At 47.4% G+C, this 27,925-nt stretch overlaps 1 protein-coding gene across 2 annotated transcripts; it reads right to left on the bottom strand.

The window, feature by feature from the left end:
* Positions 1–1,008: 1,008 nt before the first annotated feature.
* LOC309359901 (stimulated by retinoic acid gene 6 protein-like) lies at positions 1,009–27,671 on the bottom strand. Of its 2 annotated transcripts, none has more exons than XM_081894263.1 (18): positions 27,542–27,671; positions 21,756–21,828; positions 21,568–21,668; positions 20,594–20,727; positions 19,058–19,178; positions 17,581–17,626; positions 16,594–16,722; positions 15,819–15,892; positions 13,208–13,319; positions 11,955–12,105; positions 8,782–8,857; positions 8,483–8,564; positions 7,182–7,230; positions 6,977–7,094; positions 4,958–5,077; positions 2,873–3,036; positions 2,454–2,606; positions 1,009–1,211 (listed from the first exon to the last, which is right to left on the bottom strand). In XM_081894263.1, exons 1-18 carry the CDS (start codon positions 27,556–27,558, stop codon positions 1,117–1,119), a joined length of 1,815 nt encoding a protein of 604 aa, XP_081750389.1. In that variant the 5' UTR covers positions 27,559–27,671; the 3' UTR covers positions 1,009–1,116. The 2 variants fall into 2 exon arrangements, with proteins under 2 accessions (XP_081750389.1, XP_081750388.1); XM_081894262.1 differs by having other exon boundaries at positions 1,009–1,484; positions 27,542–27,573.
* Positions 27,672–27,925: the final 254 nt, after the last annotated feature.

The raw sequence follows: 27,925 nt of genomic DNA, 5'->3' as shown, positions 1-27,925 counted from the left end.
AAAATAAAATTCCCACACCGAATGAAGGAAATGGCGCAGCTGGCATATGAAGCCCTTTCTAGGAAGGCTAAAGGCTTGCCTTTGTAAATAAAAAAGTAATAAAAATAAAGCTGAGTGTTTGCGGTACCTGCTGAGGAGCACCAGCAAAAAAATACCCCATACTAGAACAACTAAAAGTAAAGGTAAAGGGACCCCTGACCATTAGGTCCAGTCACGGACGACTCTGGGGTTGCGGCGCTCATCTGGCTTTACTGGCCGAGGGAGCCGGCATACAGCTTTTGGATCATATGGCCAGCATGACTAAGCCACTTCTGGCGAACAAGAGCAGAGCACGGAAACGCCATTTACTTTCCTGCTGGAGTGGTACCTATTTATCTACTTGCACTTTGACGTGCTTTCGAACTGCTAGGTTGGCAGGAGCTGGGACCGAGCAACGGGAGCTCACCCTGATGTGGGGATTTGAACCACCGACCTTCTGATCGGCAAGCCCTAGGCTCTGTGGTTTAACCCACAGTGCCACCCCTGTCCCACTAGAACTACTGCTCATGAAATAACATCTCTCTCGTTTCTGTCACATTTAAACAAGCAGTATTTATTTGCGCGAAAGTATTTTAGTTTTTGCAGTGTTCAAATTGTCAATATTTCTGTATCCTCATTTTGAATTACAAAGTTTTACCAGCAGGAAAAATTGAAACCGGATGATTTCCAAACACATATGGTGATCAGGCTTACTGAGCTGTGGCCTTTCTGATGTCTGGATACAGTAACTATGACCTCACTGGTGTGTGCTGTGACATCACCAGTGTGACAACAGTGCTATAATGTGAATTTTGAAGATGCAGCTGTAGTACATTTTCCACTGGGGAAGGATGGTTATATCAAAGGCCTTTTGTCTATAATTCCAGCAGTTCGATTCATCTATGCTAAAAATCACCCAGAGATGGGTTTCACTGGAGACCTACCAATGAAATAGCAGGAAAATGCCGGAAGCATGATGAAAACCAGCAAATAAGGTACTATTCAGATATCTTCCACATCATACAGGCATAAAGACATCTGGGCTAGCAGTTCTCCAAGCCATCTCAAATAGCAAGCTCAAGTTCAAGGGATGAATGGTTAGAGCTCAAAAGCAGAGTTTTTCATTGGCAAGCAGAAGGTCCGAGATTTGATCGCTAGAGTCTCTTCAGTTAAGAGGGTCTCAGGTGGCAGAACTGGAGTAGACTGGCAGCCAATCTTAGTACATAGACTCAGCTTGATGAACCAATGGTCTGATGCAGTATTAGGAAGTTGCATATGAGGAATATGGCAGTGCAGTCTCGGTGAGGTTCATTTCAGTCCCGTTGCATCTGTAGTGGGGGGAATTAGCAACGCATTTGTAGGAGAGGACCCTCATTTTGGCTTCCTGAGTGCTGAGAGGCTGGGGTTATTTAGAAGAGTGTACGACAGCAGCCACCTTGTCCTGGCTTTGTTGGAAACCCTGAAATCTAAAAGAAAACAAGGCATCAGTGCTTAATTTCTAATAAGCTGCCTAATATCCTTTCTCCTTCAAGGCACGGACAGCAGGTGGAACAAGCTTAATTAACGTGGTTGCCACTTCAAAAAACACCCAGTACAGTGGTACCTCGGGTTAAGTACTTAATTCGTTCTGGAGGTCCGTACTTAACCTGAAACTGTTCTTAACCTGAAGCACCACTTTAGCTAATGGGGCCTCCCGCTGCTGCCGCGCCGCCGGAGCCCGATTTCTGTTCTCATGCTGAAGCAAAGTTCTTAGCCTGAAGCACTATTTCAGGGTTAGCGGAGTCTGTAACCTGAAGCGTATGTAACCTGAAGCGTATGCAACCCGAGGTACCACTGTATACTGGCTTCACCTGTGGGACGAGCCAAGCATCCACACACACACAAACACACACACACTGCTGTTACACCAGGGGTCAGTAACCTTTTTCAGCTGTGAGCTGGTCCACCATCCCTCAGACCATGAGGTGGGCCAGACTATATTTTTTGGGGGGGAATGAACGAATTCCTATGCCCCACAAATAACCCAGAGATGCAATTTTAAATAAATAAACACATTCTACTCATGTAAAAACAGGCTGATTCCCGGACTGCCCGTGGGCCAGATTGCGAAGGTGATTGGGCCGCATCCAGCCCACGGACCTTAGGTTGCCTACCCCGGTCTCCACACTTGTGAGAATGCAATATTTCCTAACCTGAACATTTCATAGATGGCCCATATCACTGCAGTGCCCATATCTGCCAGCAGAGAGCAGGAAAGACGGTGAAATGTGATCCTAAGGCACTTGCGGAGTTTTGAGATTTTGCTAGTAAATGTCAGAATTTGCTTACACTTCTTACTGGCATCCTAAAACAATAGCAAGTATGGATAAACGGCAACTATACTCCTAATATTTACTGTAACGTGTATAAATCTGTGGCAGCCAACTAGAGTCTACCTGTTACTGTTGCGTTGGTGAAATGAAGATAGTTGGTGGGTCTCTGCTGTTGTCTCTCTCTCGTTCGGACCGCGAGAAGGTGGCAAAAACAGACGAGGGTGGGATTCGTGTGGTGGTGGTCCATGAAGAGCATCCCTACCCATGTCCTGAATCCTGCAGTCGAATCATAGTGAGGGAGAAATTCAGTTGATTAATTTAGCTATTAAGCTGATGAAACCATGCAGCCTTCATTGTGGGCTTTCCCTTGCCCTTTGAGTTTGCACGCTTGCTTCTTTTTTGAAAGTCAGAGATGTTTGAGAACCTTCCAGCCTTATGGCGAGATAGAGAGAGAGAGACAGAGAGAGAGAGAGAGAGAGAGAGAGAGAGAGAGAGAGAGAGAGAGAGAGAGAGAGAGAGAGAGAGAGTAGCCCAGGCCTTACCCAGGTCAGCAGCTTCATAGCCTTTGGGCATGATTGTCCTGTCTATCCGAGCAATCAGCCAGGCTCCCACAATGACGCTGCACAGCAGACGGAACAGGCAGGCCCCCAGTCCCAGCACCACGTTGTAGAAGAACAAGAAGTAGTTGAAATTGTGGAAAGCTTTCCTGGAAATAAGGACAAATCGCCACAGGAGAGTCACAATAGCAGACGCACTCAAGGAGGCAGCATCAAGCGTAAAATGAATCAAACTGCTTCTAGCTTTCTTTCTTTTTTTATAATAATTTTTATTAAAGATTTTACATTACAAAAAAATAAAAAAAACAGAAAAAAGAAAAAATATCCAACAAAAATTGTTAAAAACTCTTTCCATCTCCTTAATTTTCATTTACTTGTTTCTCGGACCTCCTCATACCACCCTTTTTTGTATTCCAAATCAAATTATTAATTCAACAATTTCTTTCCCTCTTTTTGTTACCCAAATCTTATTCTTAAATTATTACAATCTTAGATTTTTACTTATATGAACCCATTTTTTCGTATTCTTTTAACCCATCACAGCTAGAAACCACTTAGTTCCAATCCACAAACTGCTTCTAGCTTTCAGGCTTCCAGCTAAAGGTACACGTGGGGATCGAAAGCAAGTAACAGGATTGTACAGATGAGCTCCGAGTCTAGTCATACTCAGAGTAAGCCCATTATAGTCCATTACTTTCAGTTGCTCCGCTCTGAGGGGAGGTTAGCTGGACACAGGGCCAGACTTTGGCCTTTCAAATTTCAGCAGCACCCTGTGTGGGGGCCAAAATTGTACACCCCCTCGCATCTCGCCTTCGGTTCTTCCCAATTCACTACGTCATACTTGTGGCACCATGATTGTTTCAAGACCTTCTCTTGTGCAAACTCCCTTGTGAGAATGGCACTATTATAAAGTATAAGAGGCGTGGGTGGCGCTGTGCTCTAAACCAATGAGCCTCTTGGTCGAAGGTTCAAATCCCCGCAACGGGGTGAGCTCCCAGCTCCTGTCAACCTAGCAGTTCGAAAGCACGCCAGTGCAAGCAGATATATAGATACCGCTGTGGCGGGAAGGTAAACGGCGTTTCCATACGCTCTGGTTTCCATCAAGGTGTTCTGCTGCACCAGAAGTGGTTTAGTCATGCTGGCCACATGACCCGGAAAGCTGTCTGTGGACAAACACTGACTCCCTTGGCCTGAAAGCAAGATGAGCGCCACACTCCGTACTTGCCTTTGACTGCACTTAACCGTCCAGGGTACCTTTTTTACCTATTATAAAGTTTAACCACTAGATAGCAGCTCACTAGATAACCACTAGATAGCATGCGGGTGGCGCTGTGGGTTAAACCACTGAGCCTAGGACTTGCCGATCAGAAGGTCGGTGGTTTGAATCCCTGCAACAGGGTGAGCTCCCATTGCTTGGTCCCTGCTCCTGCCAACCTAGCAGTTCGAAAGCACATCAAAGTGCAAGTAGATAAATAGGTACCACTCCGGCGGGAAGATAAACAGCATTTCCGTGCACTGCTCTGGTTCGCCAGAAACGGCTTAGTCATGCTGGCCACATGACTCGGAAGCTGTATGCTGGCTCCCTCAGCCAACAAAGTGAGATGAGCACCACAACCCCAGAGTCGGTCACGATTGGACCTAATTGTCAGGGGTCCCTTTACCTTTACTAGCACCAGATTTAACATTTTTGGATGGTCACAGGACTTCCCTGTTGCTGTTGTGTTCTTGTTCAAGACAGACAACAATGTCCTTGCGAGAATCCTGACTAGTATGTTCTCCCGGCAGACACTGTGGTTACACTTTTCCTCCATCACATAGAGGCAGCAAACATTTCTTGCCTCGCACAGCTTCGACTGCAACAGATTTTTCTATCATGAACGTAAACAATGGGAAGTAGAAATGCCAGCTTTTTTCTAGCACGGCTCCAACGCCTTTAACAACTGCATGATAAGCAGAAACTCAACGGCAGGACCAGTAGATGTGTCTGTTGTGCAAGCTGGATAAAATGTTAAGAGCCCTCCCCTGGACAAAAAACAAACCCCGTTGGCAACCCAACTTCCTTGCCCTGACCTGTTATCAAGAGCCAAAGGCTTTTCCTTGTCAGTCAGCAAAATCTTCGGCTGAAGAAAGAAGGCAGTAGCTGTTGCAATCTGCAGTTGCATGAGCCCTATGACGACGGCAAGTGTGAGGCTGAGGCAGAAAAGGTAGAGAGAAGTGACAATTTTATGAGATTGTAACACAAATATAAGGGGCTGAATGCCAAGGTCAGGTATGCATCAGTACATTTCTTTCCCAGCTATCCCAGACAACAGACTGCTAGTAATAATTGAAAGACTGATTTTAAAAACCAGCAAAGTCAAAAAATGCCATGGATCTACAAGGGTTATTAAGGGGAATCTGTGCTGAGCTGCAAATGGGCTCTCCTACAACTGCTATTGGACCATAAAGAAGGCTGATCGCCGAAGAATGGATGCTTTTGAATTATGGTGCTGGAGGAGACTCTTGAGAGTCCCAGGGACTGCAAGAAGATCAAACCTATCCATTCTTAAGGAAATCAGCCCTGAGTGCTCACTGGAAGGACAGATCCTGAAGCTGAGGCTCCAATACTTTGGCTACCTCATGAGAAGAGAAGACTCCCTGGAAAAGACCCTGATGTTGGGGAAGATGGAGGGCACAAGGAGAAGGGGACGACAGAGGACGAGATGGTTGGATAATGTTCTTGAAGCTACCAGCATGAGTTTGACCAAATGCAGGAGGCAGTGGAAGACAGGAGTGCCTGGCGTGCTCTGGTCCATGGGGTCACGAAGAGGCGGACACAACTAAACAACAACAACAACTGCTATGCCACTCCCACTGGGGTGGCTGGAAAATGCCAGGATGTACACATAGGAAATCGGTAATACAGTGGTACCTTGGGCTAAGAACTTAATTTGTTCTGGAGGTCCATTATTAACCTGAAACTGTTCTTAACCTGAAGCACCACTTTAGCTAATGTGGCCTCCCACTGCCACCGCGCCGCCGGAGCACGATTTCTGTTCTCATCCTGAAGCAAAGTTCTTAACCCGAGGTACTATTTCTGGGTCAGCGGAGTCTGTAACCTGAAGCATCTGTAACCCGAGGTACTACTGTATGCTCAATAGGAGGGAGAGTCAATTGCAATTCCACTTGTTGTAACTTGCAATCTTTGGGCAAATGCACACCTAGGGTCCTTTGTGTTAAGTTGTGGGTGAACATATCAGACGTCACAGCGATTCTTCAAACAGCTCTTGTTTATTCACAGGCCAGAACAGAACTGAACTGAAGGGTTCAGCCAGCCTGCTTATATAGAGCTCCACTAGAACGCAACAGTAACCATTTTCTGTAACTATCCAATCACTGAACGTCACTTTCAATCCCTTATTTGCATATGTGGACCTGAGTGAAAACTATCTACAGTATCCCCCTGCTGGCCCAGGGTGAAAACCTCAGTACATAACACTTTGCACCCCTGGCAAGGAGCTGTGCTGGAGCCCACCCACCCCCTGAAAAAATCAACTTTGTGCCATGGTGTAAGAAGGATAGGAAGCATCTCCCATGTTTGATCTCGCCATGACAGCAGCAGCACATCATCGCGTACATAAGCACCATACACTTCATAGTCTGGCAGCTGATATTTACGCCCTTCTCGGGCCTGTGCCCCAGAGGGAGCCAGTTTCAGCAACCCCTAGGTACACCTCTGTGTTTGGGTAGCAGTAGGAGTCGCCCACCTAGAAGCAGCTCAGCCAGGTGGGGAAATGGTAAATGTCTGGATTGTGAGGATCAGAAGGTTGAAAACCAAATGTTTGACCCCCCAAAATCAGTGTCATCAGGTTCACAAGCACAGCTTGCAAAGGGCACTTCTATTTATGTTTTCTGTGCCTTTGATAAAGCACAAGGAACACCTGAGAATGAGATAAATGTTTTGTGAATGTAGGAAGCGGTGGGCAAAACTGAGAGATGATCACTCGCCCAAGACTACCCAGTGAATGCCTGCCTGACCAATGTCCTGGCTCACAACCTCCTTCTCAGTCAGTACCCTAGTAGACTGTACAAAAAATGCAGGGCACTTACATCCCAGTTCCCAGATTTTTTAGCATTTCAATCCCCTGACCATGCTTGATGGGCAAAACGAAACCATACATGAACATCACCCCAAAGACGCACTGAACTGTGTGGATGATCAGGTACCCTAGAGGGAAAAAGCACAAATGAACAATTAACAAGGGAAGAAAGGGGCAACCCCAATCATCAGTTCACAACAAAGACAGTCACGTACCCCATAGTATGTATGCAATTTGCCAACCAGAGTATCTTGCTATTGCGGCCTGTTAATGTTAAAATAAAATAAAAAATGGAGAGACGTTTATATACAATAAACTCCCACATGTATAATAGAAAATAAGAATATACACACGGCCTGATATATAAATCTCCACTGGGACTTGTACTATAGACCATCTTCCTTGCTGAAGCCATTGATACCAAGCTAAGCAGTGATAAAAGACTAACATTTGGGACCAGTCATAAACATTCTGTCTCATTCTCCCAACATTCCATGTGACCAAGAAACTGACCCCAGCATGCCATAATTTTTTGTATGTATGTATGTATGTATGTATGTATGTATGTATGTGGCGCTGTGGGTTAAACCACAGAGCCTAGGACTTGCCAATCAGAAGGTCGGCGGTTTGAATCCCCGTGACGGGGTGAGCTCCCATTGCTTGGTCCCTACTCCTGCCCACCTAGCAGTTCGAAAGCACGTCAAAGTGCAAGTAGATAAATAGGTACTGCTCTGGCGGGAAGGTAAACAGCGTTTCCGTGCGCTGCTCTGGTTTGCCAGAAGCGGCTTAGTCATGCTGGCCACATGAGCCGGAAGCTGTACACCGGCTCCCTCGGCCAATAAAGCAAGATGAGCACCGCAACCCCAGAGTCGGCCACAACTGGACCTAATGGTCAGGGGTTCCTTTACCTTTACCGTATGTATGTATGTATGTATGTATGTATGTATTTGTTTGGTTAGTTATGGGATCTGCATTCCAGTCTTCGTCATGCAATGGTAACAGAGCAACAAATCAGCTACAGAAAATCAGCACATCAAAATTGAATTGAAAACCTATCCACATATTCCTTCATTTGCCACAACAGCCATCTTAAAACAGACTAAAGTTCAAAAGACGGCAAAAACATCTTTTTTTCCTGGCACCAAACGTTCCTCAGTGTCAGCACCTGCCTATTCTCTACAGGACGAGTGTTTTACAATTAGGGTGCCACCACTGAGAAGACCCTGTTCTGAATTCTGACCATCCAGCTTTCACTACAGCCGAAAAGGACTCACCAGCAGATCTCAATTCATAGGCAGGATAGGACAAGGGGAGGTACTCCATTATATAACTGGGACCCAGACTATTTAGGGCTGTATAGACCAACACTTGCATCTTGAATTGGGCTGAACATGGAATGAGCAGCCAGGGCAGAGCTTTCCAGACAACATCTGGGTTACGTAGAAGAGATTTGGGTATTTGCAAGATAGGTTACTGCTGCGGGTAGACTTGAAGGGGAAGAGAAGTGAGAACTCACCACATTTTGAGAAGATGACAGCCTGACAAACACCAACGGAAGGAATTGCTTCTGGCCAGCCCACAACCGTTTCATGTGCTTTCTAGGAAAATAGTGTAGTCGAGTTTGTTTATTTATATGCTGCCAGAGTCAGCTGTGCCCCAAAAAATAAATACAATTTGGACTAGACTTGACTTTTCCAGGACTTAAATTGGCTGCCTAGATCCGCTTGGACAAGCTGCTCTTTCTTTTCCTCCACTTCCCCCCGGGGTCCCGAAATCCTCGCGGAATAAGATACAAGGCACAAAGCATCTCCATACCTGTAGCAGGCCAGGATGTGAAACACGTAGCTGACACTGGTGAGGCTGGCAGTGAAGGTGGTAAAAAGCCACACACCTGTGGGACAAAGAACCATCACCTGTGTGACCTCATCCTCTCTGTGAGGTCGTATCCTCAGTCAACACATCCTCAAAAGTGCTCTGCTTTCGCAGGCATGGAAGGTACCAACACGCTTGCAAGCTTCAGAACCGTTTCTCACCACCCTCTTTTTACTTGTGAGTCAATGTATGTGGGGGCATGTCTTCTTCACCTTCTTCTTTGCTACAATATATCAATTTATTTCCAATTGTCAATGTCAAAAGGGACTAAAATCTATAAAATTCATAGAAAATCAACGTGCCAATTTGCTCAATTTCTCTAGGACTCCATCACACCTCCCCTGTCCTCCATAATCCCTCAAGCAAGGTGTCAAGGCCCTAATCCTGTCAAATCACTCTGCCAAGCCTTTCCTCCAGGAAATGCCAGTACATGGACCATTGTCTTCTCATCAGGATGTGCTTATCTGCGCATATCTCCAGCTCTGCATATTACCCCCTTCCCTCCTCCATATGTTAATCCTGTGTAACCCAACCTCTCTTTAATGTATTCATGATGTAACTGGGATGTATTTTGCACTGTATTCTGGGACATGGAGGGAAGTTTCAAAAGTTCATGTCACCCCTTTCTCGCTGTTCAATCTCGCCTTGAACCTGTTGCGCAATAAACTTGGATCTTCTGCAGCTTGCTCCTGTCTCCGGCTGAGCTCATTTTCCTCCGCAGGGACCCGCGGACTTAGTCCGACGAGCTGAGTGGCAGAGTCTCGCACTCAGATTTTTTACCGTAACATATGGGAAATGCATCCGGAAAACAAAATGTATCAGGAGTTAGTGGTCTGACACAGAGCTCTTCCTGCCTCTGTTCCTTCCCCTCCCTCGCTCTTGGTAAGTTTTTTGATGGTGTGAGAACAGTCTTTGATGTCCTGAGAAGATTGGGAGGAGGCGAAGGCCCCACACAGCTGCCTTAATCCGTTTGGGAGGATAGTGCTGGGTACCTTCTTTCATGTTGGACATTGTTTTGAGAAAGTGAGGCATTGGGAGGGGGCGGCTGATGGATTATCTGCATGTAGCCACTCCGGAAAGTTACACGGGTTATCTATAAAATCAGACAGTATGGGTAGAGTTTCTTTGAAGCTCATGCACGGACTGATCGGCCGCAGGACCGTGCAAACTGAGGCTACCTGGGGGCAGTGCTAGATTTAGGTAAAGGTAAAGGTACCCCTGACCATTAGGTCCAGTCGTGGCCGGCTCTGGGGTTGCAGCACTCATCTCGCTTTATTGGCCGAAGGAGCCGGTGTACAGCTTCCGGGTCATGTGGCCAGCATGACTAAGCCGCTTCTGGCGAACCAGAGCAGCGCACAGAAACGCCGTTTACCTTCCTGCTGGTACCTATTTATCTACAGTACTTGCAATTTGACGTGCTTTCAAACAGCTAGGTTGGCAGGAGCAGGGACCGAGCAACGGGAGCTCACCCCGTCATCGCGGGGATTCGAACCGCCGACCTTCTGATCGGCAAGTCCTAGGCTCTGTGGTTTAACCCACAGCGCCACCCATGTCCCTTCAGTAGCTTAGGGCCTCATCAAACCTAAATCCAGCCTTTCCTGGGGGAGTCGCTTTGATGTTTCATAGGCGCTTGAAAGTGGCAGATTGAAGTGCTTTGCTGTTTTAGAATAAAATCTTTAATCTTCTCACTCATTTGTGCATTTTGTATTGCTTCTGAATCTCCGTTTAAAAGAACCACCTTTCCTTTGGCAAGACAGTTAATTTTCCGAACTGGAGGTGAAACTGAAGACATGCAAGAGAATATGAAAGCAGTCTCCTCTACCAGGCTCACATACCCTGCGTGTGTCTCTCAGCACGTACACATTCCTGGCAGTCATTCATGCTGCCTTCTCAGCAGGAAGGGATTCCTGCCTCCTGGCAAACCTAGTAGCTCTAAGGGAAGAGTAGCCAGCCTGGGTATCTGAAATATACCCAGAGTCGAGAGTAGATTTCATGCTCTTTATTCGGCAACTAGTGGTGAGGAGGAATGAAAGTTTCCCCAAAGTATCTGCCTTATATACATTATTTACACAATGGGCTGCGTGTGATTGGATAATTCCGGAATTCTCCTGTAGGCCAATCAGGTTGTGGAGTCACTTCCATCTGGAGCTGGATTGGGTGGCTCCTGCAGACCAATCATGGTGCTGCATTGTTCTAGGACCAACCAGACTGCTGCATTCTGAATCCTATTGTTCTAGGACCAATCAGACTGCTGCATTCTGGACCCTATTGTTCTAGGACCAATCAGACTGCTGCATTTTGGATCCTATTCAACTCAGTACATAACAGTATCTCTAGATGTTGCTGGACTCCCTCTCTCTCATCCGCAGCTATTAGCCACATCAGCTGGGGCTGAAGGCAGTTGGAGTCCAAGAAACTTCTAGATTCTAGGGCCACCTGTGTTCTAAAAGTAAAGTAAAAGTTTTTTGGGGGTGGGATGAAGATCTCTCCAGCCACATACTGAGTGATGCCCTTGGAAGAAGCCTCAGCCTGAACCCAACATCAAGAGGACTGAGAGGCAGCAAGAAACATCGTAACTAGACACTGGAAGGACCCAACATGAGTAAACATAGATCACGTTACCAAAATATAAATATAAATTTGTTTCTTTTGGAACACAAGAAAATCTTTGATTAAAAAAAACTAATTGGAAAAAATAGGACTGAGAGATCTCTTGACGACAGGAACTTGGCCATTATAATCCAGAATCTGATAATTGCCCCCAAAAACTGTCACCCCAAAGAATAGTTTGGGTCCTCCTGATTGGTATGTGAAGGTGCTGAATTCTAGATCTGATCCCCACTCCCACCTCACCACTGAAACGCGTTTTTTGCATTTAATCACTCTGAGAGTTTCCACCTAATCGGCATTCCCCACGCTGTCTGTGGAAAAAGAGCCCAGTTTAAATCAAAGGTACATTACAGTCCGTGTAACATCCATATTTGAACAGCAGACATGGGCTGCCGAAGATATGGATGTCAGCATCAGCAGATGTGAAAAGCTGGTGAAACGCAACCACCAACATCATTTTGTCATCAACACACACATACAAAATAAGTCACAGACTGTGCCCATACCTTCTGTGACATCAATAAAGTCTTTCAAATGCTCAGCCTGGGCAATTACTTCTGTTGTATTGCTGGAAACAATAACCACATCAAAGGTGGACTTCAGAGCTTGCAGAGCTTGTGAGACCATCTTGTAGACATAAAACTCATTCACAACAAACTGGAGGAGAGAAATGGATAAAAAGCAGCAGTTAACTTGCAGCAGTTATTCCCAGACAATATTTCATGCTGCTAACCTTCACTAGTGAACTCCTTTAAAGATCTGCAGCCCAAATATGAACAATTAAAGAATCAATGCTCATTAATGGGAGTCATTCTGGACTCACAGCTGTCCATGGAAGCACAGGTCGATTCTGTGTCCAGGGCAGCTGTCAACCAGCTCCATCTGGTACGTAGGCTGAGACCCCACCTGCCCATGGACTGTCTTGCCAGAGTGGTGCATGCTCTGGTTATCCACAGCTTGGACTACTGCAATGAGCTCTACATGGGGCTTTGAAGCTGACCCAGAAACTACATTTAATCCAGAATGCGGTGACTGGGAGTGGCCACCCTGACCATATAACACCAGTCCTGAAAAACCTACATTGGCTCCCAGTACATTTCCGAGCACAGTTCAAAGTGTTGGTGCTGAACTTTAAAGCCTTAAACTGCCTCAGCCCAGTATACCTGAAGGAGCGTCTCCACCCCCATCGTTCAGCCCAGACACTGAGGTCCAGCTCCGAGAGCCTTCTGGCAGTTCCCTCACTGTGAGAAGTGAAGCTACAGGGAACCAGGCAGAGGGCCTTCTCAGTAGTGGCGCCCGCCCTGTGGAACAGCCTCCCATGAGATGTCAAGGAAATGAACAACTATCTGAAGGCAGCCCTGTTTTTAATGTTTGATGTTTTATCGTGTTTTAATATTGTGTTGGAAGCCACCCAGAGTGGCTGGGGAAACCCAGCCAGATGGGTGGGGTATAAATAATAATAAAATATTATTATTATTATTATTATTATTATTATTATTATTATTATTATTACAGATATCCCCATGAACAAAGGGCCGTTCCTCTGAGAAGAGGAAGCTGGATCTTACACACACACACACACACAGAGAGAGAGAGAGAGAGAGAGAGAGAGAGAGAGAGAGAGAGAGAGAGAGATAAACCCATCTGCCCCATTGGAAATCAATAAATTGAGCTGCTCTTAACTACTCCGGAAAGCCATGTTGTTACTCCAAAGCATCTCTCCCCCCACCCAGAAAGAAACAGGAAATATTTTATTCACCATGTAGAGGCAGATGAGGGCAAGCACAGCCATGGTGATCATCCTGCTGGGGAACTGAAAATAAGGGTCCCATTCATACACATTCCGCCGGATCCAGGATTTCTGAGGCTGCCTGTTGGTGGGGAAAAATGTGTAAAGAGCACTGAAGTGACAAGGGAAGGTGGGCTGCATGTGGAAACTGCTCTCAGAAAGTGGTCTACCCTCCTCCTAATGGCACCCCCTACCACAGAATGTGGGCACCTAAAGCAGAGCCGTAGCATTGAGGGGTTGTGCCAAACGGGGTCTTTGACCCGGGTGAAATAAAGCTTAGAAGGAAATAAAAAAACAACTCAGCAGTTGCCTGTTCACCACTGTGATCCAGCGTCCCTGGGTACCATTCTAATCTCATGGGGCCTCCGTACTATGTCAACTCTCAGGTCGCCTCCAAACTGCAGGTGGGATCCAATTGCATAGTGGAAATTTAGGCTTGTACAATTAAGGTGGGTTAAAACACGAAGAAGCAACAAATCCACTTTTTAAAAAATTAAAAAATACTGGCAATGAAAGTGACGGGGATGGAAAACGAGCGAGGTCCCAACTAAAGAAGAATGGCAACTTAAGCTGATGGAATATGTGCAGCTTGCGGACGTAGCATATAGAATAAGAGAACAAGAACAACATACGTTTAAAGAAGATTGGAAAATGTTTATTGAATATGTGGGGGGAATTGTGTACACTTGAAAACGTTGGCTGCATTAAGATAAATTCAACAGTGTAAATAAGTTTTGATGGATGTAAGAATGGAATACAGGGGTACCTCCAGTTACAAACGCCTCAGGTTACAAATGATTCAGGTTACAAACTCTGCTAACCTGGAAGAGTTACCTCGAGTTGAGAACTTTGCCCCAGGATGAGAACGGAAATTGTGTGCTGGCAGCGCAGCAGCAGCAAGAGGCCCCATTAGCAAAAGCATGCCTCTAATTAAGAACAGTTTCAGGTTAAGAATGGACCTCCGGAACAAATTAAGTTCATAACTAAAGGTATCACTGTACTGAATAGTTTAGTTTATGTAAAATATGCAGGGATTCATGATATGCAAAATGAACCATGGAAAGAGAAGAAGGGAAGTCATTGATATTTTAAAGATGTTTAAATGAGTATTATAAATTGTAAAACAGAAAATTACACACAGAGAGAGAGAGGGGGGGGTATTTTTCCATCTATAAGATGCCCCATGTATAAGACGCCCCCTATTTTTGGGGACTCTGGGGTTGCAGCACTCAACTCGCTTTACTGGCTGAGGGAGCCAGCGTACAGCTTCCGGGTCGTGTGGCCAGCTTGACTAAGCTGCTTCTGGTGAACCAGAGCAGCGCACGGAAACGCCGTTTACCTTCCCATTGGAGCGGTAACTATTTATCTACTTGCACTTTGACGTGCTTTCAAACTGCTAGGTTGGCAGGAGCAGGGACCGAGCAACGGGAGCTCACCCCGTCGCGGGGATTCGAACCACCAACATAGGCGCCGACTCCATGGGGCCTGAGGGGGCCCGAGCACCCTCAAAAATTCGTTTGGGGGGGCTCTGCCCCCCCAATAATTTAAGAAAATTATTTTTTATTTTCCTTGTTTGACGATAGTTACCTTTTAAAATACATTCAGTAATGAGTTAAAACAAAGCCACTCCCGATCTAGAGAGGGGGTGGGGTTGCGGGCTCTCGACCCATCAACAATCTCGCGGGGCTGGCGTCAGCCCCGCGAGAAGCGGGGATTCCCCCTAGCTCATTAATATTCACCGCCCACGGCGGCAGCCAATCGGCTGCCGCAAAGGGCGGGCCCTCACAGGTTCACTTAAGGTCGGGGCAGCCCGGGGCTCGCCCCTTTAGTTCCCCCAGCAGCAGCGGTTTGGAGGTCTTGGGGCCCCCCCAATATTTTTTATAAGTCAGTATGGGCCCCGGCCCCCCCAATATTTTTTATAAGTCGGCGCCCCTGACCACCAACCTTCTGATCGGCAAGTCCTAGGCTCTGTGGTTTAACCCACAGCGCCACCCACATCCCTATCCATGTATAAGACACCCCCTAACTTTTGACATTCTTTTTTAGGGGGGAAACCTAGTGTTATACACGGAAAAATACGGTAGGGTGTGTGTGGGTGTGTGATGGTGAGAGGCAGCACAAGGGTGGGATAATGATCGATTGACAGAAAGTCATATAAACCTCATGTAAACAAATCAGGAAACAGGTTCCCAGGAAGAGACCTCGGTCAACAGATGCTATTTTCTCCTGCCCAGAGATGGTGCGTAAGGTATCAGCTAGCCCAGGAAAGGCAAGGGGGAAGACTGAAAATAGGGGCTGTCCCTAGCAGGGGCAGCCAGTGGCATAGCGTGGGGGGTGCAAGGGGGCTGGCCGCACCGGGCGCAACATCTGGGGGGGAGCGCTCGCACTCGCAGCTCTCTGCCCCTACCTGGCTCACTCGGGTTAGGGGGCGCAAATTACTTGCCTTGCCCCGGATGCTGACAACCCACGCTACGCCACTGGGGGCAGCTGAAGCTTATAAAACCCTCGATGCAGATTCCACTGTTTTTATTTTTTTAGACTTAAACAGCAAATGCCCCTGGGAGGGAATGACTCTGCTCACATCAGTGGAGGCTTCCTCATGAGCTGCTGGACATATTGAGCCTGGTGTGGTTCCATGACGGAGGCCTTCTCCTCCTGCAGGGAGAAGAAAAGAGATGCTTCATTATTCCAGCACATTTTTCAGCTGGAAGAGTCCAAAGGAGAGCACACCTTGAAATTAAGAACACGCTAAAGTGTGCTGCGGGTGGCGCTGTGGTCTAAACCACTGAGCCTAGGGCTTGCCGATCAGAAGGTCGGCGGTTCGAATCCCCGCGACGGGGTGAGCTCCCGTTGCTCGGTCCCTGCTCCTGCCAACCTAGCAGTTCGAAAGCACGTCAAAGTGCAAGTAGATAAATAGGTACCACTCCGGCGGGAAGGTATCAAATCAAAATCAGATCCCAACTTTTATATCAGAAATGTTCCAGGTTATCTTTTTGTCCTGCTGCTTTTTCCCTGTAGTGCAAGAGTGAAAAAAGCAATACTGAGATAACATTGAGGCAACATCGCAGAACAACCAATAAAGCAGAATGGTGTGCGGACAGTTCAGTACAAATCCACCCCTAATGCTTTATTATTATTATTATTATTATTATTATTATTATTATTATTATTTCAGTGATTGGCAGCAGATTACTCTTCCCAAAGGAAAAATGAAAAAGACCAGTGATACAAATGTAAGACAAGCCTGCTGGCACAGTTAAGAATGCTCTGCTAGTCTTCTTCCAGAGTTCATTATATAAGTGTAAAGAATAAAAAGGGAGAAATTGGAGGGTTCCCTTTGATGCTGAAATACTCACACTTAGAGTAGGCAGCCGGAGTCGGTCCCGTGACGCTTTCACAAACATATGGACAAATCTGCCTAGCAGGAAAACCTGGCAGAGCAAGGAAGGCCAGTAAAAAATAATATTTTCATATTCCCCAATGATCTGCGCAGAAAAAAATGTGGATTAAAAGGGTTATCTGTTGGCGCTGCAAATATTCAGTTGTATGCCCCAAGTAGGGACGCGGGTGGCACTGTGGGTTAAACTACAGAGCCTAGGACTTGCCGATCAGAAGGTCGGCGGTTCGAATCCCCACAACGGGGTGAGCTCCCGTTGCTCAGTCCCTGTTCCTGCCAACCTAGCAGTTCGAAAGCACGTCAAAGTGCAAGTAGATAAATAGGTACCTCTCTGGCGGGAAGGTAAACGGCATTTCCGTGCGCTGCTCTGGTTCACCAGAAGCGACTCAATCAAGCTGGCCACATGACCCACAAGCTGTACGCCAGCTCCCTCGACCAATAAAGCGAGATGAGCACCGCAACCCCAGAGTCGGTCACGACTGGACCTAATGGTCAGGGGCCCCTTTACCTTCACTATGCCCCAAGTAGAGTCCCAAATATTCCCCACTCAGACCTTAAAACCACAATGCTATCCCGTCAGCCCATGGCGGTCTGTTTTCAACAGTGTTCAACAAACTGCTCAACAAAGTACTGAGTGTGCTTTAATGTGTTAGGCTACCGGCTCACAGAACCAATGAGAAGCTACAAGAGTGTCACCATGCCTGGCATTCTGCCCACACTAAGCCTTCCAGTTGGCCAGTGGTGTTGGTTTGTCTGATAAAAAACACCATGATTGTGCAGCCTGAATTTGCCAGTATATAACTGAATCCCAGGTAACAATCTGTACTCTGGAAGCTCCCTCATTCATAGTATATGACTAAACTCCTGAAAAAGGCTAAAAACAATGTCCTTGATAAGTATTTGTGATGTCAAACATCTTAGTATTATTGCCTAGCCCGACACTCACTTGTCCATGTGGGCACTGCACAATGTTCATGGCTATGATGGCAAACCTGTAAAATAAAATTCAAAAGGAGAGATACGATGGCATGTGTCGGTCTCCTCCAACCTTGTGCTTTGTGGATCTTAGAGGAGATATTAACTGAGGCAATTCACAGGTGCCACAGGAGAAACAAAGGTGTCTGTGGGCACTGCATTGGCATCCCTGGCAATGCATTAACCCCCTGGACGCAGGCAGAACATTATATGATGCTTCTCTCAATACCTCCAGCTTCCCCACATGCCCATCACACCCACAAGTGCCATTCCGGCCAGTTACTGTATTTTCGCTCTATAAGACTCACTTTTTCCCTCCTAAAAGGTAAGGGGAAATGTGTGTGCGTCTTATGGAGTGAATGCAGGGGGGAGGCAGGCAGGAAAAGCCTCCAAGAGCCGCACACAAGCTCCGCGCAGCTCTTGCGGGCTTTTCCCCAGGAGGGAGAAGGAACTGACGCGGCCTTATGAGGAACGGCTAAGGGAGCTGGGCATGTTTAGCCTGGAGAAGAGGAGGTTAAGGGGTGATATGATAGCCATGTTCAAATATATAAAAGGATGTCACATAGAGGAGGGAGAAAGGTTGTTTTCTGCTGCTCCAGAGAAGCGGACACGGAGCAATGGATCCAAACTACAAGAAAGAAGATTCCACCTCAACATTAGGAAGAACTTCCTGACAGTAAGAGCTGTTCGACAGTGGAATTTGCTGCCAAGGAGTGTGGTGGAGTCTCCTTCTTTGGAGGTCTTTAAGCAGAGGCTTGACAACCATATGTCAGGAGTGCTCTGATGGTGTTTCCTGCTTGGCAGGGGGCTGGACTCAATGGCCCTTGTGGTCTCTTCCAACTCTATGATTCTATGATTCCTCGTAGAAAAACCTGCAGGAGCTGTGCGCTTCTTAAAGGCTGCGCGGCTCCTGTGGGCTTTTGCGCAAAAGCTGCGCACCCTTTAAATGGTGCGCGGCTTCTGCTGGCTTTTCTACGGGCTTTTCCCTTCTCCCTCCTCGTAGAAAAGCCTGCAGGAGCCGCGCACCCTTTAAAGAGCGCACCACTTTTGGGGGCTTTTCCCTGAGGAGGGAGAAGGGACTGACTGGCCGCATCAGTCCCTTCTCGCTCCTCATAGAAAAGCCTATGGGAGCCGCGTGCTCCTTAAAGGGTGTGCAGCTCCTGTGGGCTTTTGCGGGAGGTGGGGGAATTGCCATAGCCGTGCGCAGCCTCTCCTGGCTGGAGAGGTTGCACGCGGCTAAAGAGGAAGCCAGGACAGTTAGCGGGATCCCGCTGGCTTTGCTCTTTGGGACGGGGGGGGGCCAGGCTTCCCCCTGCAGCCCCGAGAAGCTCTTTAGGGCTGGGGGGGGATATTTTTTTTTTCTTGATTTTCCCCTCTATAAACTAGGTGCGCCATAATGGTCAGGTGCACCTTATGGAGCGAAAAATACGGTATCTCAAGCTGCTCACCAACTTCCTGTGTAAAGGAATCCAAGCGTGGCCCCCATGATGGAGAAATGTGTGGACAGGCAAGCGAAGAAAGGATAGGAGGAAAGGCCCACTTCCAGGGCACCAGTGAGAAGAACAAAGGCTGTAAGAAGATGAAAACAGATCATTCGAACCTCATATTAGGAAAGTGGAGTGGGCATAAACAAATGATGATTATTTTATCATTTATTAAATATGTATACCGCCCTATACCCGCAGGTCTCTAGGCTATTCACAACATAAAATCCCAACCTAAAAACACAAAATACATAATAAAAATTAGAACAAGAACAACCTAATAATCCCACACACACACACCCTTCCACAATACATTTTAAAAAGGCATTAGATGTCAATCAGACAAAGGCCTGGTTAAAGAGGAACGTGTTTGCCTGCTGCCTAAAGGTAATAAACACAGACAACTGGGAAACTTTGCAGTGTGTTATCTCTCTGTCTGTATCTGTCACGGCTTTTGCTGCTGGTCAACAAAAGAGGTTTAAAGACTGTCTCAAGACAAATCTAAAAAAAATGTAGTATATACACTGACAACTGGGAAACACTGGCCTACGAGCGCTCCAATTGGAGAACAGCATTTGCCAAAGGTGTCATGGGCTTTGAAGACACTCAAACTCAGGATGAAAAGGAGAAATGTGCTAAGAGGAAGGCATGTTTGGCAAATCCACACAGTGGCGTAGCGTGGGGGGTGCAGGGGGGGCCGGCCGCACCGGGCGCAACATCTGGGGGTTAGGGTTAGGGGGCGCAAATCCACGGGTTAGGGGGCGCAAATTACTTGCCTTGCCCCGGGTGCTGACAACCCACGCTACGCCACTGAATCCACACCGTGATCAGCTCCTATCCTATGTCTCCACTGTGGTAGGATGTGTGGAATTGGCCTCCACAGTCACTTACACAGTCACCTGTTAAGACTGTGTTCATGGAAGACAATCTTACTCGGCTACGAGTGATCGCCAAAGAAGAAGAAAGTTGCATAATGAAGGCACCAGTCAAAGCTCTCTGGGGAGAGCATTTCACAAACAGGGAGCGACTGCAGAAAAGGCCAGTCCTTGTGTTGTCACCCTCTGGAGGAATTTCATATTAGGGAGGTTCATAGCTTGGTGGTGGAGCACAGATGGAAGCTGTAATCCAGGGGTCAGCAAGCTAAGGCCCATGGGCCAGAAGTGACCCATGAAGGTCATTTGACCGGCCCACAAGACACCCCTGAACCGAGTGGCCTGCTCACGCGCTGCGCTAAACCTGCGCGGTACAGGGACTCGCTTCCGCGGCGCTGAAAATCGTGTCTGCGCAGACGCTGAAAATTATGGGCAGGCATGCACGATCCGGCCCACAGAGGCATCTCCATGCGACTGATCCATGATAAACCTTTCTGACCCCTGCTATGGTCCAACATATCTGAAGGGCAGCAGCTTGGGGACACACAGCTTCCTCAGCCAGGGACTCGATGAAGACCCCTAACTGATTTATGCAGCAGGCTGGCATTTCTCAGCAGGGGCCTCTTACCTTTTGCCCATCTGAACTTGCTGGGCAGTGGGAGGTAGTCTTCCGAAAAGAGAATCATGACTTTGTTGGCTGTAGCTCCAAAGGCAAAGCCCAGGGACCACCGATTGCTGAATGCCCCCGCAAAATCCAAGGGTCTGTGAACAAAAAGACATGCATGCTCCATGGGAAAGTAACAGCAACCCACTAGCAGGTGGGTGGCCTCTTGAGGGTGGTTAAAATAACAAACAATGATTATCATGGTTATCTTTACTTCAGCTACAGTGGATTTCCATTTACAGTCGTGCCTTGGTTCTCAAACGCCTTGGTACTTGCACGTTTTGGCTCACGAAAGCCACAAACCCGGAAGTAAGTGTTCTGGTTTGCACAGGGCCTTCTCAGTGGTGGCACCCACCCTGTGGAATGCCCTCCCATCAGATGTCAAAGAAATAAACAACTATCTCACTTTTAGAAGACATCTGAAGGCAGCCCTGTTTAGGGAAGTTTTTAATGTTTGATGTTTTATTGCTTTATGATTATACACAGTGTATCTGAAGAAGTGTGCATGCACACGAAAGCTCATACCAAGAACTAACTTAGTTGGTCTTTAAGGTGCTACTGGAAGGAATTTTTTTTGTTTTGACTATGGCAGACCAACACGGCTACCTATCTGTAACTATGATTATTATTATTATTATTCTGTTGGGAGCCACCCAGAGTGGCTGGGGAAACCCAGGCAGACGGGTGGGGTATAAATAAATAAAATTATTATTATTATTAGCAATACAACTAGTGTTGGTAAAAGCATTAACCAGTGGGAAATAAAGCAATTATACAGGACACATACACACCAGTTCTTCTGCCAAGTTTTCTGCACTCCTTTTTCTCCAGCCTAAACCCTTTTGCTGTGAACCAGTGGCCAAAGGTGCTCTGAGGCAATGGTCTCATTGTGACCAGTTTACGGTTACCGCAGCAAAGTGCCTTTCAGGGAGACTCACATGACCATTCCGCATCTCCTGTTGAGAAGAGGCCATTTTTCATCTAGCCGGCTTCTCCTAGCTCTTTTTTCAAGGCAGGACAGCACCACAATGATGACAATCTACAAGAAGAGGGAAAATGAATGCAGACATATCAAGGGATAGCCTACCAGCCAATTGCGAGTTGGCAGCCAGATGACTCAGCTTACCGATGGAAGAAGTGAACAGTGCAGGAAGAGTTCCACGTCCACCGAACTTGTGCAGGTTTCATTTTTCAGTTGCCTGCTCAGGAAACACAAATGTAGATTAAAAAAATTATCTGAAAGCTAGATGAAGATTCCATTTCCCTTAAGGTTGTTTCATAAGCTCTGGAGCTGGAGAAAATCTCGACAACGGCTAAGCTACATCTGCCATGAACAATGAGCTTATGCTTTTGGAAAGAAATTACTTGAGAAGCCATCTTCAGGGACAACAAATAGGCAATAGATCTAGCGTATTTTTCACTCTATAGGACGCACCGGACCATAGGAGGGGGAGAACAGAGGGAAAAAATTCTCCCCCTCTCTGCTCAGCGCCCCTTCAGCGAATTGGCAGGAGAAACGGAACCCCTTCCATTTCTCCTCCCGCTTCGCTGAAGGGGCGCGGCGCAGAGAGGGGAAAATGTGCAGCGCCTCTCCAGCGAAGCGAAGCCTAGAGAGCAAGAGGGATTGGTGTGCACCGACCCTTCTCACTCTCCAGGCTTCAGGCGGCTATCCGCAAGCCTTCGGAGTGCAGCAGGAACTCCTGCTGAGCTCTGAAGGCTTGCGGATAGCTGCCTGAAGCCCCCGGAGTGCAGCCTTTGAAGCCTCTGCAGAAAAGCAGGGGGCCTTCACCCCGCTGCCCTGCGGAGGCTTTACGCAGCTAACCCCAGGCTAGAACAGCGAGGCGGAGCGCTGCGCAGTGCTCCCTCTCCCTGTTCTGGCTTTGAGCTTAGCCGCACAACCTGCATTCGCTCTATAGGATGCACACACGTTTACCCTTAATTTTTGGAGGGGGGAAAGTGCGTCCTATAGAGCGAAAAATACGGTAGATTGTGTGTGGACTACATAGAAAAAATGAGAATAGCAGGTGAAGCTACTTGGCTGTCAAAAGATAGATAATGCACAGATGTCCCCAATCTGCATGTGCGGGTTTGAGTAATGCAGGGTGTAATAAACTAAAATCTGCCCTTATTCCCTTATGGGTGACACAAGAGCCTTTATAGAGAGTCCTTTGTAGGTTCTCCATCGGTTGGAGATAAGAACAGAGGCCAACCAGAGAATATTGAGAAGCAAAGCAGCTAGTAAGCCTGATCTTTATTGAACTGTTGCAACAGCGTGCCCCCTTCACACGCAGGAGAAGGAGGAGGACCCAGAACCTATGTCTATGCCCTTGTATAGACATTTTAAATTGCCCACCTTGGAGTCCAAGACCACCCCCAGAAACATCATACCTACATCACAGAAGGGTGGACTACAGCAGAAATCCGAGTGGGTTGTTTACCTCTTGTCTAGCAAGTTATGGTACCTGTTAATGCTTACTTGATTGGATACCCTGGGGAGCCTGGCCAGTCTTTTGTAATGATAAATACTTAGTTCCTGAGCCAGGTCATAGACTCACCCTATTCAAACACAGACATACCCTTAATACAGGATTTGTGAAGGAAAAGACAACGGGGAGGCTTTTCCATCTGACTTTGCAGAGCAAACATTTGGTCAGTTTGGGAGTCAAAAATGGTTACAGGGCTGTTTTTCCTGTGCTGCTTCAGACATGTGGTTTATATAATTATGTATGTGTTTGCTTGGTACATTTATTTTATATATAAACGTCCATATAGTTAAAGCTATGGTTTTCCCAGTAGTGATGTATGGAAGTGAGAGCTGGACCATAAAGAAGGCTGATGGCCAAAGAATTGATGCTTTTGAATTATGGTGCTGGAGGAGACTCTTGAGAGTCCCATGGACTGCAAGAAGATCAAACCTCTCCATTCTGAAGGAAATCAGCCCTGAGTGCTCACTGGAAGGACAGATCCTGAAGCTGAGGCTCCAATACTTTGGCCACCTCATGAGAAGAGAAGACTCCCTGGAAAAGACCCTGATGTTGGGAAAGATGGCACAAGGAGATGGGGACGACAGAGGACAAGATGGTTGGGCAGTGATCTTGAAGCTACGAACATGAGTTTGACCAAACTGCGGGAGGCAGTGGAAGACAGGAGGGCCTGGCATGCTCTAGTCCAGGGGGTCACGAAGAGTTGGACACGACTGAACAACAACAAATAAGACCTTAATATTTTTATTTCAAGGGATTGAGGGACACTGAGGGGTTTTTGTTTTCATTTAACAAGGAGAAATAGCACAGATGGGTACAACACAGGAGCTAACACCAAAATGCTGACATAACAGGGCCTTTCCCAACTCCCGTCTCACTGTATTCAAACTTCCACGCCCCCTCAGTATCTCTCCATCCCTTCTTAACTCAAACCTCTGCTTGTTATGTACTGAAGTTCTCACCCTGGGCCAGGAGGGGGATACTGTAGATAAGTTATGCAAATGAAGGATCGAAAGTGACGTTCAGTGATTGGATAGTTTAGAACGTTGCAACAGTTGCAATTGTTCTGGAGCTCTATACAAGCAGGCTGACTGAGCTCCTCAGTTCAGTTCAGTTCCAGCTTACAAATAAAGAGCTGCTTTGGAAGAATCGCTGTGTCGTTTGATATGTTCGACCCACAACTTAACACTGCTGTTGTTGGAAAACACTGCTTTTCTCTCAGCTTCTCTCCCCTCCTCACTGCAGTTGTGCAACCTACCTTCTCTTTTCCTCCCCTCCCCTGACTTCATGCAAATCCAGGATTGTGATGCAGCACTACAAATGGGGTGGGGGAGGGGAGAGGCTGCACAATGACAGTTTTGCCTTTTTATGTATATATGAAGAAACAGACTGTTTTCATGTTTCCCCTTTCTGCAAAGCCATTTCTGACCCCATGGGGGAAGAGAGGGGGTTGCGGTCTTGCCCCTCCCCCAAGCGCAGGGGCTGGCCTGCTGCCCCCGCGAGAGTTGGGGGAATCCCTGGGCGTGCCTTCCACCCGTCCGCCAATCGGCCGGCTGGGGGAGGCGTGGCCTTGGCATACTTAAGGCCAGGCACGCCCAGGGACCACCCTCTTTACCCGGCCCACTTCTGTTGCACGCAGATGGATCCCCCCTGACTAGGCATCAATTCACCAGGGTGATGAGGTCGGCATTGTCGGCATGTGGTATACCGCCACTCAAGTTTGCAGCCCATTCCTTCCGTATTGGAGCGGCCACCACAGCGGTGCACATGGGGCTTTCCACCGAAAGGATAAAAGAATTGGGGAGGTGGAAATCTAATGCGTATAAGGCTTATGTCAGAAACAATTTATGACTAGGACTGCTACCCCTGACCTCTGTTCCCCTGTCCATTTACCTTGCAGATCCCAGGAGAGTGCGCATTTGGTTGGTGGGCCACAGTATTGTTCACTGGGCCAGGAATCGTGCCTTGAGTTCTGGAATGGGCAGCAACCTGAGTTTACCTGCTAACGTGGAACTGGTTTGGATAGCGCGTAGAGGGATGCGCTGGAGAGAATTCAAACCAGTGGTGATGGCGAGGGCTGCGGTTGATGGGCCGCCCGATGCCCTGGTGATTCAGTTGGGTGAGAATGATCTGGCTTACCGTAAAGCCATTGATCTGAGATGGAACATTTTCGACGATTTGTCCGAGCTGGTGGCAACATATCCAAATATCACTATTTTATGGTCCTCGTTGCTGGAGAGGAGGACATGGCGGGATTGTGCGAGCCCAGTGGGGGTCAACAAGGCTAGGAAAGTTTTAGAGCGGGCAGTTGGACGTAGAGTGGCAGCCCTGGGCGGGTGCGTCATAGGGCACCCAGGCATTCAATTCAGCAACGAGGCCCTCTACAGAAAGGATGGTGTGCATCTTTCTGATGCTGGAAGCGATATTTGGTTGGATGACATTATGTCAGGGATTAGGAGTTGGTTGCAGGTTTGAAGGTATTGGCGGCGAGCTCCGCTCGGGTGGCGGTTAGGCATTGGCTGGGGGTTCAATTGTTATTCAAATGGATCGGGGGGAAGGTACGCCATCACCTTCCCCAAGAAAAGGGGTAGTCCAGTAAAGGACTCCGGGGGGCGTTGTCTTGTCCGAAACCTGGGAAGGTAAGGGCCTCCGGCACGCCCCCGAGCGGTGACACCCGTGGGATCCTAGTTGGCGTACTTCAACAGGACCCCCCACGGTTCGTGTTAACCCATCCCGGTCACCATGCCGGGTAGTGGATAGGTGCCAATGCCTAAGGCCAATACCTTCAATTCTCTAATCAATAAAGTTGTGGCCTTTTCATGCCCAATTAACTTAATCAACGTCTCCTGTGTCTTTATTTCTGGGGGGGGAGGGGTATTGACACGCAATAAACAGCCGTTTCTGATTCTCTCTCTCTTTCTGCTTCTACTGACAGGAGAAAACATTCCTTGAAGTTAAATATCTGCAAAGTGCCATTGAGAGACAAGCAAAGGTCAAGATAATGAACCGCTAATCTTATTGACAGTGTTCAGAGGAACCTGGTACTTTTTGTTTTCTCCAGTCAGAACCCTCTTCAAAGCTCTGTAAACCAACCAGAGCCATTTCAACTTGATATTATGATGGGCGCTAATTATTATTATTATTATTATTATTATTATTATTGTTATTTATTTATTTATATCCCGCCCTCCCTGGCCAGAGCCAGGCTCAGGGCGGCTAACACCAGTAAAATTACAATTTAAAAAAGCCAATTTAAAATACAGGTCAAAATATAATTTAAAATGTGGCCTCATTTTATTAGTAGCCCATAGATCAAAACCATAAGGTGAGGGAAACATAAAGGTCAGACTGAGTCCAAACCAAAGGCTCTGTCTTGCAGGCCCTGCAGAAAGATGTCAAGTCCCGCAGAGCCCTAGTCTCTTGTGACAGAGTGTTCCACCAAGTCAGGGCCAGTACTGAAAAGGACCTGGCCCTAGTTGAGACCAATCTAACCACCTTGCGGCTTGGGACCTCCAAGGTGTTGTCATTTGTGGACCTTAAGGTCCTCCGCGGGGCATACAGGTGGTCCCATAAGAAGAATAACCATCAAAGACCATGCAGCCCCACAGTTACAAGGTAGGAGATTTCAAGGGAAGAAATTGTGTGTCACCAGCAAACAAGCAAACCACCACCAAAAGTGCACAGTTCTTTCCCCCAACGAACCACACAATTTGATGCTGCTGCCGCCGCCCCCAACAAAACAGGAGACAGATTTAGAAGAGTGTAAATAAGAAGAGGGACACAGGTGGTGCTGTGGGTTAAACCACAGAGCCTAGGACTTGCCGATCAGAAGGTCGGCGGTTCGAATCCCCGCGATGGGGTGAGCTCCCGTTGTGCGGTCCCTGCTCCTGCCAACCTAGCAGTTCAAAAGCACGTCAAAGTGCAAGTAGATAAATAGGTACCGCTCCAGCGGGAAGGTAAACGGCGTTTCCGTGCGCTGCTCTGGTTTGCTCTGGCTTAATCATGCTGGCTCCATGACCCGGAAGCTGTACGCCGGCTCCCTGGTTTAATCCACAGCGCCACCCGCGTCCCTAACATGAGGATTAGCAGTTAATAAAAGTTTGGGTTCTCTTTTCTTCGGGGCTTCCATCTTGTTCCACCTTGTGGCAGGTGGGAGTCCTGTCGCCACAGTCTTCAATAAAGACCAAGCCGACTGGCTGCTGTTTTGCTCTGGTATTCCTGGCTGGTGTCCTTGTTTTTTGTCCAAAGGAGCCCTCAGATTTCTCCGTTAGCAGCATTAACAGGCAACCATGAGGCAAAGGATCCTATTCTTATTTGGGAATGCATAGCTCTGTCTTATCATGGGTTGCGGTTGATTCAATATTGGAGTTATTTAGAACCCAGAATTACTAAGGGCACCCCAAGCTAATACTTCCGTGCTCAAACTTACCATGCCTCAGCGGCCATGCTGAGCAATTCTGCATTCGATTCCAGAGGCACATCTAAGCACAACTATTCACATGCCAGGGATCCGGGTGTGTTTGTCTCTGCCTTCCTTCTCTTCCAGCAGGAACTCTGCAGTGCAGTCTTCCCTGGGATTTTCCCTGGGATTCCGAAGGGAAGCCTGTGTCAGTTTGCGACACCCACTGAGCTTACCGTGCACAGAAAGCAAACATCGGGTTAAATATTTACTTCATACGAGCATAAAGAAAATGTTGCACATCCTGCAGGCGGCCTGTTGAGAAGTTTCCTGAATTACTGACACCGTTGCAGCAATTAACAGAGGTGATCATGCAGCCCAGTTGAACAGTGTCAACAAAATGACAATGCACAA

This window comes from Podarcis melisellensis (genome assembly GCF_964234715.1).
Source record: "Podarcis melisellensis genome assembly, chromosome: 17".
In the NCBI taxonomy this organism is placed as follows: Eukaryota; Metazoa; Chordata; class Lepidosauria; order Squamata; family Lacertidae; genus Podarcis; species Podarcis melisellensis.
Note: the sequence above shows the minus strand (reverse complement) of the source record. Positions and strands in the feature narration are given on the sequence as shown.